Here is a 14192-nt window from a genome sequence, read left to right as displayed (position 1 = left end):
TTATCCACTTCTGTGGCATTTTGGGGAAAACTGAAGCATTTTTTGCCCTTTCCTTTGGTTTTCCAGCCTGGATTTATCCACCTTCCACAGGAATTTTCCATTGCCTGTTGAGGGAGATTTTTCTCTTTTTCCTCTGAGCTTTTTCCCCTTTTTCCCCTTCTCCCCCTTTTCCCCTTCCCCCCCTTTTTCTCTTTTCCCCTTTTCCCCCTTTTTCCCCTTTTCCCCCTTGTCCCCTTTTCCCCCTTTTCCCCCTTTTTTCCCCTTTTTATCATGTTTTTATTCCTTTTCCCCCCCTTTTTTCCCCTTTCCCCCCCCTTTTTTTTTTTTGCTTCTCAGAAAAAATTACTTTTGTTGGTAGCTCTAATGCAGAACCAGCACATCCTCTTTTTTCCATTTTCCTTTTCCCCCTTTTTCTTGAGCTCTCTTTTCCCAGGAAAAAACGCAGCCTCAGATGCGCCAGCACTGAAAAAATTGGATTTTTAGGGAAACCTCCCCCGACCTCTCCCCATGGATTTTTGGGATCGGGAAGAGTTCCTCACCTTGGGAAGCAGAGCAGCTGCTCCCCCCCATCCCCCTGGAATTTTGGGAGCTGCTCCTTTCCCAATCCAGGGGTGAGAATTCCCGGCAGGAATTCTTCCAGCTGAAGGAGGAGCCTCCTGCTCTTCCCCCAGGAATGGGAGCCGGGGGTGGATTTTTCCATCACCACCTCACACTGGGAATATTTTACACCTTTATTTTTTTTTAATTTTTTTTTCTAGGGATCCTACAGGGGCTGGAAAAAAGCTCTGTTTTGTGGGATTACGTAATTCCAGGGTTTTTTGGGAAGGTGGGAACAGCTGCACCCACCGGTGCCGGGGAGTCGCGGTGGGAGTGGGAAGCTGCTGGGAATGCAGGGAGCAGCTGGAATGCGGCGAGCGGGATTTGGGGGAATTTCTGCTGATTCCGGGCCTGTTGTGGGGTCGGGTTGGTTTTCCCAGTGTGGGATGATCCCGCTGGATCCGTTCCCGGCCAAGCCAAAGGAAGGAGCTGCTGGGAAAGCAGAAGAGAAGAGGTTTTGGTGGGAATTCGGGGATTTTGGGGGTTTGCAGGAGGAAAGAAGTGAAGTTGTGCTTGGGGGGCAATGGGATTCACATTCCTGGGAATTTGGGTTTTTTTTGGGATTTACAGGAGCAAAGCAGCAGAGTTGTGCTGATATGACAATGGGATTCACATTCCTGGGAATTTGGGGTTTGGGCTGGTGGGAAGCACTGGGAAAATCCCATGTGATTCCTCTGCCCGGGATGCGGCTTTGGGAGCAGCCAGGAGAGATTTTGGTGGGAATTTGGGGGTTTTTTTGGGGATTTTTCAGGAGCAAATCATCAGCAGTTGTGCTGGGGGGTGATGGGATTTGTGTTCCTGGGAATCTGGGTTTTTTTTGGGGATTTGCAGGAGCAGAGCAGCAAAAGTTGTGCTGGGAGGACAATGGGATTCGTGTTCCTGGGAATTTGGGGGTTGGGCTGGTGGGAAGGGGTGGGAAAATCCCACAGGATTCCTTTGCCTGGGATGCAGCCAGAGGGGACAGGGAGCATCCTTGGACCCCCACTTTTCCAGGGAATCCGGGCTGCTCCCGATGCCCTGGAATTGGCCGTGTGGGACTGGGAGTCATCCTGACTCAGCAATTCCAGGTGGGCTGGGACACCCGGAACGCGCGTGGGAGAGCGCCTAAATCCGGCTGGGAATGACTCAGAGCACGAGGGATCGGCTCAGCCACCCCCGAGGTCCCTTCTCCTGAATTCCCAGAGCTCCGGAGGAGAAGGAAAACTCTGGAGGTTTCCAAAGGGATGGATTTGGGATGGCTCCGCTTCCAACCCTCAGGATGCTCCGGCTTGGCCACTTCCATTGGGATTTTTTCCTTGTTATTTTGATTTATTCCTGAGGATTTCAACTTTTTATGGAGCTTCCCATAGCTGGGGAAAAAAACCTGGAATGTGCCATGAGCACATTCCTCATTTTCTCCCTCCTTTTTTTTCATTTTCCTCCTTTTCCCTCCTCCTTGTTCCTCCCCCTTTTCCCTCCTTTTCTTCCCCCCTTTTCCCTCAATTTTTCATCTTTCTTCCCTGCTTTTTCCTCTTTTTTTTTCTTTTTTTTGTCCTTTCTTCCCTCCTTTTTCCTCCTTTTTTCCTCCTTTTTCCAACTCCTTTTTTCCCATTCCTTTTTTCCCTCCTTTTTTCCCACTCAATTTCCCCTCCTTTTTTCCCTCCTTTTTTCCCAATTTTTCCCCTCATTTTTTAAGTCTTTTCTCTGTCTCAAAGCTCGAGACAATCCCTGTGGAAAACGCCATTGGGGTGGCTCCATCCCTCCCTTCCCAACCCCTCCCAGGGCTCTTCCCGCTCCCATCCCAGCTTTTCCAGCTCCTTCCAACCTCGGAAAACTTCTCCCCGAGGAGCAGGAGCCATTCCAGGGGAGCAGATGGCTGAGGAGGAGGAGGAGGAGGAGGAGGAAAATCATGGATGCAAATTCTCCGGGATGTCTTTGCAACATTCCCAGTCAAGGTCGTGCCACTGGGAAAAGCATCCTGCGGGATTTTCCCCCAGTCCCCCAAACTTTGGGATATTTCATGGGTATTTGAAACCTTCAAGCGAGGATTCCTCATCCATCAGCTGGGACAAACCTGGATTTTTAGGGATGTCTGGGATCCTGGGATGGCAATTCCATGTTTGGAGCAGCTGGAATTGCCGGGTGTTTCCGACATCTCCTTGAAATAACCATTCCCAGATTTCCCAAGTCTGGTTTCCTTGTGGGAAAATGGAGATTCCCTACAAGAAACCCTTTGGAATGTGGAGATTTATTTGGATATCAAGGCGGGGAATCTGTTAAAAATGGACCCAAAAATTCCAGGGATTTTCTCAAAGCTGCAGACCTTCCCCGGACCCCTGGAGAACTTCCAGACTCTGCCCTGGGATGAGAAAATTCCATGTTTAATTCCCACCCCCATGGATTTAGGAGGAGCAGCAGAGCCGGGGGTGCCAGAATTCAAAGATCAAAGGAATTTGGGCTTCGTTATCTCCAAATTCCAGGGAAGCTGAGGCTGAAAGCCGGGAAATCTCCCAGCAGCCAAAAGCTGGGCAGGAGGGAGGGAGGGAAAGCAGAATTCCCAAATCCCTGCTCTGCTGACGAGGTGAAAGCGCGGAGCTGAAGTCGCCACGGAATGTTCGGAGCCACGGCGGCTCCAAGCGGGAATAATTCCTCTTGAAAGAGCCGGATTGAGGCGGAGAAGGATTTTTCCCAAAGAAGTGACAGCTCCGAGCTGGGCTGCGGTGCGGGAAGTTATTTTGGGAGGAAAGGCGGATTTCGGTGTCATTCCAAGGAGTTTCATCTCCCGTCGGCAAACTCCGTCCCTGGATTTTGTGCCGCGATTGGAGCGGCCAGAATTGTTTGTATCCCGAAGTTCTGCTTCATCCCAAAATTCCTGCGTGATGCCGTAGGAATAACTGGGATGGGGAGGTCCTGGCACAGCTTATCCAGGGAATCTGGGACTGCTCCATCCCTGGAGTGTCCCAGGACAGGGCTTGGAGCACCCTGCATGCACCCGAAGCATTCCAGGATTCCGTGTGCTGGGTTAGACGGGATAACTGGGATAAATCCTTCCCTGGGAGGGTGGTGAGGCCCTGGGATGGAATTCCAGAGCAGCTGTGGCTGCCCCTGGATCCCTGGAAGTGCCCAAGGCCAGGCTGGATGGGCCCTGGAGCAGCCTGGGATCGTGGGAAGTGGATTGGAACGGGATCACCTTCCAGGTCCCTCCCAAGGCATCCTAAAAATTCCGGATTTGTCACAGCCTGTTCCCATCTTTCCATGATCCAGTGGGAATGGAACCAGCTGGAGATGTCCCCGTTTCTTGTCCCTGCCTGGTGCTGCTTTGTCCCACCAACATTCCCATTCCCAGCCAGTATTCCCAGTTCCCAGCCAGTATTCCCAGCTTCCAGTCAATATTCCCAATTCCCAGTCAGCATTCACAGTTCCCAGTCAACATTCCCAGTTCCCAGCCAATATTCCCAGTTCCCAGCCAGTATTCCCAGTCAATATTTCCAGTTCCCAGTCAACATTCCCAGTTCCCAGCCAATATTCCCAGTCAATATTTTCAGTTCCCAGCCAATATTCCCAGTTCTAGTCAGTATTCCTGGTTCCCAGTCAACATTTCCAGTTCCCAGTCAATATTCCCAGTTCCCAGCCATTATTCCCAGTTCCCAGTTGATTTTCCTGGTTCCCAGTCAATATTCCCAGAAACATTCCCAGTTCCCAGGCCTGGATGCCCCCATGCATTCCCAAATCCCTTTGTTTCCCGAGGCCCCCCCACACTTCCAGGGCTGGAATTCAATTTTACTTCCCAACCAAAAAAATCCCCACCCCCTGCCAAAATCTCCTGTGCAGGAGCGGGAATTAATTAAATTAATTAAAAATTAATTAAATTAATTAAATTAATTAGTGGCCATTGTGTCATTAACGCCAGACTTTAATTAAATTGTGTGGAGATAACGACTCCGGAGCTTCCCAACAGCCAAACATTCCCAGGATGGAGAAATTCCTCCTAAAACCCATCCAAGGCGAGTCCTGTCCTCCGGTGAAGCTCCAAAGTTGGAAATTCCAGCTGATTTTCCACCTAAAAATGGCTCCTTCCTCCTCTTCCTCCCCTCTTTTCCATCCTTTTGGAGCTCCCGGGCATTTCCCAGGATTGGATCCTGGGATTTTTCCCAGGGTTGGATCCTGGGAAATCCAGGATCTCCTCGGCTCCTTCCCATCTTGTGGAAAAGATGATCCCATGGGATGTGGAGTGGCTGGATCCGGGAGTCACCCATGGAATTTGCCAATGCCACTTGGTGGTGGTGGTGGCGCATTCCAGGAATTCTTTGGAATGTTGGCTGCAGGGAAATTCCCAAGGAATTTTCCTGGCTGCCCTGAAGGGAAAATTGGGATTTATTCCATGGGGGAAACAATCCCAAAGCTCCTTGTCCTGCAAAATCTCCTCTCCAAAGGGCCGCGGCCAAGACTGGATTTATTGATCCAGGAGCAGAGCCTGGGGCTCGAGAATTCGGAACCTGGGAAATGTGGGATGGGGGAAAGCTGAAGAATCAGGAGATGCTGGAGGAAGAGTCAGAAATGCTGGAAAAATCCCTGGGGGAAACTTTACTTGGTAAAAAGCTGGAATGTGACCGTATTTTGCGGATTTAGGATCTCTATTTTGTGGATTTGGGATCTATTTTCCAGATTTGGGATATATTTTGCGGACTTGGGATCTATTTTCTGGATTTTGGATCAATTTTGTGGATTTAGGATCAATTTTGTGAACTGGGGACATATTTTGTGGATTTGGGATGTATTTTATGGATTTGGGATGTATTTTGTGGATTGGGGATATATTTGGTGGATTTGGGATATATTTTCCAGATTTGGGATGTATTTAGTGCATTTTGGGTCTGTTTTCTAGATTTGAAATATTTTGTGGATTTGGGATCTATTTTGTGGATTAAGGTACTTTCCCTTCCTGTGTGCAACGGTTTGGATTCATCTTCCAAGAAAATCTTCCTTGTTGCCCTCAGATCCATTTTTCCCTGTTTTTCCCAGCCCTTCTTCCTCCTCCTCTTTTCCAGGTGTTTGGATGGATTCATTCCCTCATTCCGGCCTCTTCCCGTGTCCCTCTCCCACCCGAGGAGCAGCCATTTCCACATTTACTAAATTCCTTACCCGGGATCCTCAATCCCGCTCCCGGGAGCAGGCAGAGCAGGGATGGGAGGAGCGGGAAGAGACGGAAAGGAAAAGCGGCGGGATTCAGGATCCTGGTTTTCCTGCCTTATTCCTGCTTCCTCCTCAGCCTGGAGCAGCCAAACCATTCCCAGGTGGAATGGGAAAATCCAGGTGGGATTTTGCAGCTCCAAGGGTCCCATGCTGGGATCCAAACGCTGCTTTCCATGGAGTTCATGAAGAAGGAGGTGCCAGGATTCTCCTGGAGACGGGAGCGGGATTCATCCTGCTGGAATTTTGACACTTCCATGTGGATGGTTCCTATCCCAACTCCTGCTCCGGCTGCTCCCGCAGTGATGGGAAGATGGGAGATGGGAAGATGGGAAGGCCCCAGGATGGGAGGATCAGGGCAGGATTTGACAGTGATTCCCAAATTCCAGAGCAGCCACAGTGGCACCACACCTCCTCCCAGGAGGAATTCCCAAAGGAAGCAGAGCGATCCCTCCAGGAAATGGAATTCCCATAGGAAGCGGAGCAATTCCTCCAGGCTGTGGAATTCCCAAAGGAAGTATTCCATATTCCCAAAGGATTCCATATCCCTCCAGGATATGGAATATCCATATCCATTCCAGGATATGGAATTCCATATCCCAATTCCATATCCCTCCAGGAAATGGAATTCCCATTGGAAGTGAAGCAATCCCTCCAGGAAATGGAATTCCCATAGGAAGTGGAGAAATCCTTCCAGGAAATGGAATTCCCAAAGGAAGTGGAGCGATCCCTCCGGGCTATGGATGCAGCAGGAATTCCCCAATGGGAAGCCAAGTCGGGAATGCGGGATGGGGCAGAATTTGGGAATCAGGGATGAGCCATGCCGGAGGCACCAGCTGGGAATGTGGGATTGGTTTTCCAGGAGTGTCAATATCCCAGGATCCATCCCGTGGCATCTCTGCTCGCACAGCCCTGGCTCTGTTTGCTCCCGAGCCTTTGGGGTGGGAAGTGTTTGGAAAAGCTGCTCATCCCGGTGCCGGGTGTGGGAATCCCGCTGGATCCGCTCCTGCCGCGTTCCCGGAGGCTCCGGGGACCTGTCCCATCCTGCTGATCCCGCCGAGCCTTCCCGGCCTTGGCTCTTCCCAAAGTTTGGGGGCGGAGGCGGAGCTGGAAAAGCTCCAGCGGCATTCCCAGTTTGGGGATGTCCCAGCACTCCAAATTCCCAAGGAAAGAATCGCCGAATTCCTAAAATTCCCTTAATGGGCCATTTTCCAGGAAAAATGAATGCATTGTCCTGTTAGCTTTGGGAATATCTGGGATAAACCCAGGATCAGCTCCTGGAAGTTCCTGGAAACAAAGAGGACCCGAGAGGCCTCAGGAAGGGAAGGATCAGGATGGACATCTGGAAAAAAATCCCGGAAATCTCTGGGATGAGACGGCAGTGGGGCTGGGCTCTGGGACCTCGTGTCACCTGCAGGGAAAAAATTCCATGAAAAACTGGGAAAAACAAGCGGAAGGAAGGAAGCACCTGTGAAAAGCCAGGGATGCTCCCAAAAAATGGCCGAAATACCCTAGAATTTCCTAAAATCCCAACTTTTTTGGGGAGCAGCCTCGGGCTGGTGTGGAACTGTTCCCGCTTTTCCAAGGGGTTTTCCCTCTGTCCCTGTGTCTGTCAGGATGGGAGAGCATTCCATGGGTGGGATTTGGGGCTGGAAAATGCTCCGAGGGATTTTTCCTGTTGGCTGGAACTGCAGCCAAGTTTTTTTGGGATTTGCAGTGGAAAATTCCCCCTTGGAAGTGGGGGAGCATGGAATGAGGAGACTAAGGATTTTTTGGGGAATTTTGGGAACTTTTAGGAGCTGCCAAGTGCCAGCGCTGCAGAACCAGGCTTAGGATCCCCCATCCTTCCCATTTATCCCAAAAATTCCACATCCAAGCACTGATCCTGTTTTATCCCTAAATATCCCCAAACCAGCACTTCCAGTCCTTCTTCCCAAAAAACCAACCCCCTGTTCCCATTTGTCTTCCTGGATCCCTCCAGGATAAATTCCAATTATTCCTCACTCCCCAAGCTGTGGGATCAAACCCCAAATCCCACTGAAATCCCAAATCCCCCTCCCTCAGCCAGGCAGGAATTTTGGGGCTCAGCTCCAACTCCTCACCCTTCACCGGGCTTTGTTTGGAATGGGGAATATTCCCCCTTTTCCCGCTTTTTTTCCTGGCTTCTCCACTAGAGAACAGGATCAATCCCAAAAAATCCCGTGGGACTCACAGGGAACCCAACCCCATCCTTCATCCCCTCAGTTCCAAGGAAATTCCAGTTAAAATTCCAAATTCATTGAGAGCCTCAAGTTTTCCCTTCTTTCCTCTCCATTTTCCCCAATTTTTTCCATCTCCTTGGATTTTTCCCAGTGGTTGAGCCGGTGACCAGCTCAGCTTTGGGACCGCCGGATATTCCCGCCTTTTCCTCGTTCCCACTCTTGGAATTTCCAGTTGCCCTTCCCCGTTTTTGGTCACCAGGGAATTTTTCGTCCCAATCCTCCCATTTTTCATTTGCTCCTCCTTTCCAGACCCCATTCCAGGAGGGATTTCCTGCGCCAAAATTCCCAGAATTTGTCCAAGGCAAAGTTCCATCAAAATTTCCTCCCTGGGATTTGTTCCCCAGGATGATTCTCCGGAATAAATTCCTGATCATTCCGTTATTCCCCAGTCTGGGGGGCTTTCTTCCCAAAATCGGAAATTTTCTCCCTAAATTTGGGGTTTTCTCTTCCAGTCTGGGATTTTCTCTCTAAATTTGGGGTTTTACCCTGGAATTTGGGGCTTTGTCTTCCAAACTGGGATTTTCTCCCTAAATTTGTGACTTTCTCCCCAAAATTTGGGACTTTCTCCCTAAATTTGGGGTTTTCTCTTCCAGTTTGGGAGTTTCTCCCCAAAATTTGGGACTTTCTCCCAAAAATGTGTGACTTTCTTGCTAAATTTGGGATTTTCTTCTCTAATTTGGGACTTAGGCCCTGGATTTGTTCTGGAAAGGTCAGGGGTAAAAAAGAGAAACTGGAAAATTTTCCCCTTGGGAATTTTTTTTGGCCCAAATTCCCACCTCCGAGGGCGGATGGAGGAGCCTCACCTGGAATGCGCTGCCCTGGATTCCAGCTGTTCCCAAGGGACGCTCGGGCCTGGTTTGCCAGGCTGGATCCATCCTTGGGAATCTGGGAAGGACGGGAGGGCACCAGCTCCGTCCGAAAACAGGGATTGGTTTTTTTTTAGGGAGTGACAGGATCCAGCTTTGGAAGGGAGCACGGGAAAATCCATATTTATGGAAAAAACTGGGAATAATGGCCCTGCTGGACGCGTTTGGATGAGGCAGGAGCAGCGTTCCCCACGGATTCCCTCCCTTCCCGAGGCCGGGAATTCCCCGGGGCATTCCAAGGGAGCTCCCACCAGCCGATGGATTCGCGGGGAATTCAACGGGAGCGATGCGGACACGGCGGGGTTGGTGTCCCGCCATTCCCGGGGCTCCCTGCCCGCTCCGATGTCCTGGGAGCCGCTCCCTGAATTCCCCGCGGAACCTGGAGGCTGCCGAGGAAGCTTTGCCTTCGGAAAACGAATCCCACTCCCAACATTCCGGGTTATTCCCCTTTATCCTTCTCCCACCTGATCATGGGTTTGGCTCCGGAGCGAGGTTGTGCTGAAAGGGGCTGAAATTCCCATTGGGAAGCTGTGGAATTGTGGGGATTTTTAAAACCCCGGTTTATTTTTGTTTTCCAAGGAGCTGTTGAGTCTTTGGGAAGCAATTTTCCTGAAAATCTCCACCCGCCTCATCCAGGGGTGACTCCCATCCAAAGGAATGTTCCAGCCATGGAAACAGCCCTGGCTGAGGAAAGTGGGAATGCTGGGAGAGCAGAATGTTGGGAATGCTGTGTTTTCCATGGAAAAACAGATGGGAAGAGCCTGACTTTGGGCTCCGGCAGCCGAGGGAAAAAGTCCTGGATTGGGACATCCTGTGGTGATAGATTTGGGAATTTTTGACTCCTGGTGGTTCCGCTTTTCATGGAAAATTCCTTGTGAGGGGGAAAATGAAGGATCTGAACTTGGGAATCTGGGATTGGATTTGGTTTTATCCCAGATTTCCAGGCATTGAGGGATGGGTGACTCCAAAATTTTGTCCCGGTGTTTTTTCCCAAGCAGAGCCCCAAAAGAGGATCCCGGGAGGGAAAACTGAGGGATTTTCCATGGAATTGGCTTTCAGGGGGATTGGGAACAGCTGGAATTCCAGCCCAACCGGTAACACCAGTCTGATCCAAACTGGTGGGACTTGATTCCCAAAAAACCTCCCTGACAGGAAGCACCAGGAGTCAAAAATGCCCAAATCCATCACCATGGGCTGACCCAATCCAGGACTTTTCCCCTCAGTGTTACTGGGCTGGAATTCCGGCTGTTTCCCATCCCCACCCCAGGGAAAACTTTTGTCCCAGTGTTTTTGAGCCCCAAAAGAGGATTCTGAGTGGGTTTGGGGAGTTTTTCCATGGAATTGGCTTTGTCCAGCTGGAAATCAGGGAGTGTTCGTTCCCCTGGGATTTTGGGAATGGGTGGGGGTGGAGGGCTGGAAGGAAAGGATTTGGGAAGGCAGGGAGACCACCTGGGAGTGGGAATAAGGGATAAAAATGTGGGGTTCTGTAAGAAAAGGGGTGTGGATCTCCAGCTCTTCTGCCCTCAGGAAGCCCCAGGCATCCCAATCCCTCTTCCCAAGGAATCTTGGCATCTTCCCGAAGTCTGAGAGCTGCAGGAAAACCAGGAAAAGCTGTGGGGTGGGGTCCTGGAGGTGTTGGGATCCCAGCCAGGGTGGGATTTTGGGGAGTCTGGGATCACTCCAGGCTGGATCCAGAGGTTCAGGGAGATGGGAATTGCTGAGGGAAGAGGGGGTGGGGGAAAGCGCAGGTTCCTGTGGGTCCCTGTGGATCCCTGTGGATCCCTGCTCCTGGATCCTGCATCCCACATCCCTGCCTGCATCCCAACCCCATCCTGGACTCCACATCCCTGCCTGCATCCTGCTCCTTATCCTGGATCCCAACCCCCTCCTGCATCCCAACCTATCGTGTATCCCACAGCCCTGTCTGGATCCTGCTCCCTATTCCGTATCCCACATCCCTGATCATATCCCAACCCTGCATCCTACATCCCTGCCTGCATCCCAAACCTGTATCCCAACCCTGCATCCCAACCCTGCATCCCAAACCTGTATCCCAACCCTGCATCCCAACCCTGCATCCCAACCCTGCATCCCAAACCTGTATCCCAATCCTGCTTCCCAAATCCCAACCCCCCATCCCAACCCCATCCTGCATCCCACATCCCTGCCTGCATCCCAACCCCTCCTGCATCCGTGTCCCCCCTCCTGTCACCGCCCCTTCCCCAGCCCGTCCCGTGCCCCCCCGCCCGCCCCGGCACCCCCGTGACCCCTCCCCCCCTGCATCCCCCACAGCCCCCAGCGTCCCCCGGCCCCCCAATCCATCCCTGCATCCCCCCACTCCCCCAATCCATCCCCGCCATCCCTCCGTGAATCCCCCCTCAATCCATCCCCCCTGGATCCATCCCCCCTCAATTCCTCCCCCCCCCTGCACCCCCCTCAGTCCATCCCGCCCTGAATTCCCCCCTGGATCCATCCCCTGATCCCTCCGTGAATCCCCCCTCAATCCATCCCCCCCGTGAATTCCCCTCTGAATCCCTCCCCCCCCTGCACCACCCCGGATCCACCCCCCCGATGGCTCCGTGAATCCCCCCCAGTATCCCCCCTCAATCCATCCCCCCTCAATCCATCCCCCCTCAATCCATCCCCCCCCTGCACCCCCACTCAATCCATCCCCCCCGTGAATCCCCCCCCGCATCCCGGCACGACCCCCCCGATCCCTCCCCCATCCATCCCTCGTATCCCCCCCCGCATTCCCTCCTGGATCCATCCCCCCGCATCCCTCCGTGAGTCCCCCCCGCTCCCTCCCTCTCCCTCCCCGCCCCCCGCCCCGCTCAGCCCCTCCCGGGGGCCGGGCCGGGGGCGGGCTCAGCCCGGGGGGGGCCGGGGGCGGCCGCTCCAGCCCCGCTCGGCTCCGGCTGCTCCAAATCGGCTTAAGGGCGGCAGCGGCGGCGGCGGAGGAGCTGCTGCAGCGGGGGGGCAGCGCCGAGCCGGGCCGAGCCCCCTCCCGGACCCCCCGAACCGGGCCGAGCCGCTCCCGGTGCCCGGCGCGATGCCCGCCCGCCGCCCGGCGCGGGGGCCCCGCTGAGCCGCCCCCGCGGGCACCATGCGCGCCATGAGCCCCCTGCCCCTGTGGCTCCTGCTCTGGCACCTGCGGCACCCGGCGCTGGGTGAGTGCCACCCCCCGAGGGGACAGGGACCCCCGGGGCCGCGGGAGGGATGGGGTGACCCCCGCACCCCTCCGGTCACGGGGCGGGCTCGGGGCTCGGCGCCCCTGCCCTGGGGTTTGGGGTGCTGGGGTGGGGGGGGGAGCACCCATGGAGAGGAGAACGGGTTTGGAGTGGGGCACTGGGGTTTGGTAATGGGGGACGGGGTCTGGAGGTGTTACTGGGGCACCCCATAACCGGGAACTGGTGTGGGAGCCGTTAATGGGGCACCCCATAACCGGGAATTGGTTTGGGAGCCGTTAATGGGGCACCCCATAACCGGGAACTGGTGTGGGAGCCGTTAATGGGGCACCCCATAACCGGGAATTGGTTTGGGAGCCGTTAATGGGGCGCCCCATAACCGGGAATTGGTGTGGGATCTGTTAATGGGGCACCCCATAACCGGGAACTGGTGTGGGATCTGTTAATAGGGCACCCCATAACCGGGAACTGGTGTGAGAGCCGTTAATGGGGCACCCCATAACCCGGTGCTGGTTTGGGATCTGTTATTGGGGCACCCCATAACCCAGTACTGGTGTGGGAGCCGTTAATGGGGCACCCCCTAAAGAGGGGGATTTTAATGGGGCACCCCCTAACTGGGCACTGCTGTTAAGCCCTGAGCAGGGCGCTGGGGTGGGGCCGTTTATGGGGTGCGGGGGGCCGGGGGTCTCCTCCATGGGGCCACCCCCGTGTCCCCTTTCCCCGCCGCTCCCGAGCTCCGGCTGCGCATCCCAGCCCTGCTCCAGCTACGGAGGGGGGGCTGTGCTTTGGGGACCCCCACGAGCTCAATTTTTGGGGGCTCGCAGCCCCTCCTGCCCCTTTTGGATGCCCAAATCCCAAGTAAGGAGCAGCATCCCCCAAATTCCCGCTGTCCTGGGGGATTGCAGCTCCCGAGCTCCCAAAAACCCCGGGACTCCCCACGCCAGCCCCAAACCCGGGGCTCCGGGCAGGGAAAAACGCCCGGGCAGGGAAACTTTCCCCTCCTCGCACCCCACAGAGCCACCCGTGGGATTTCATTCCGTGTCCACTTGAGGCCAATTCCCTCCTTTTCCCCCCCAGTTCCCGCTCGGGGGGTCTCAGGTGGCCGCTCCTTGCCGAGCCCCCGGGAACGGGAGCTTTTCCAGGCGCCGGGAGATGGAGGCGCGAGCGCAGCCTGCTCCGCATCTCCCCGTTTTTTTGGGTTATTTTTTGATTTTTAATGGACTTTCTGCTCTCCGGGAAGCGCCGGCGGGCGCTGCAGGGCGCGGGGCGGGGGAGCCGCGGCTCTGCGGGGCTGCGCGGGGCCAGCTCCACACAAAGGAGCCGATTCTTCCCCGCCTGCTCCCGATCCATCCCTCGGGCACGGCGCAGCCCGAGCCCAGCCGGGCTTTGGGCTCGGGAAAAGAATTCCCCGGCCCCTCTTTTCCTTTCGCGGCGGGGTTCGGGTCCTGCCGGGCTGCGGCTGCTGCTGCGAGCCCCCTTCCCGAGCATCCCGAGCATCCCGCCATCCCAGCATCGGGAATAAAACCCGCTCGGGAAAAAGGGGGGAACTTGTGCCAAAGCCAGCCCCGGCTGCCTCCCCTCCCCTCCCCGCTCTCCTCCGCCGCCGTTTTAAGGTCATGGATAGACAATTTCCAAGGAACAACGCATCCCCCCGGCTTTCCCGGAGCTCCAGCTGTCTGTCACTGGCGCAGGGATCATTTTTCCTGCCTCCCTCCTGCTTTTTCTCGCCGCAGATCGGGCGGTTGCTCTCGTGCTGTTGATTTCCTGAGAGCGGCTGCGGGGGAATCTCTGTTCGTGAGGGGTTTTTTTTGAGGGGGGGGGAATGGGATCAAAGTTGGTTTGTGAGGGGGTTGGGGGAGCTCGGGGAGCCCGGAGGGGCTGGGGGTTAGGAAGTGACGGATCCGGCGTGGGGAATTGTTTGGGTTTGGGCATCCACGAGCTGGATTTGGGCTCCTAAACCCCACTGGAACTTGGCTGCATCCCGAGGATCCGCCGTGTTTGGCATCTCCTTCCCTATGGAAGCTGTCCCTGTGGTCATTTTGGGGTTCCCAACCCAAACCACCCCGGAATTCTGTGCCCCCCCCCCCCCCCCCACCTCGGCTGTCCCAAAAAAC

At 54.6% G+C, this 14192-nt stretch overlaps 1 protein-coding gene across 1 annotated transcript in view; it reads left to right on the top strand.

Annotated features, from left to right (window-relative positions):
• Nucleotides 1-11754: 11754 nt before the first annotated feature.
• The window catches only part of IGSF21 (immunoglobin superfamily member 21), a 39552-nt gene continuing 37114 nt past the window's right edge, over nucleotides 11755-14192 (top strand). Inside the window, exon 1 of the mRNA XM_053962866.1 lies at nucleotides 11755-12060. Within this exon, the coding sequence (XP_053818841.1) occupies nucleotides 11997-12060 (64 nt within the window). The 5' untranslated portion in view covers nucleotides 11755-11996. The remainder of the gene's footprint in view (nucleotides 12061-14192) is intronic.

This window comes from Vidua chalybeata, chromosome 22, assembly GCF_026979565.1.
Source record: "Vidua chalybeata isolate OUT-0048 chromosome 22, bVidCha1 merged haplotype, whole genome shotgun sequence".
Lineage (NCBI taxonomy): Eukaryota > Metazoa > Chordata > Aves > Passeriformes > Viduidae > Vidua > Vidua chalybeata.
The sequence above is the reverse complement of the archived record's forward strand: the minus strand, read 5'-3'. Positions and strand labels throughout refer to the sequence as shown.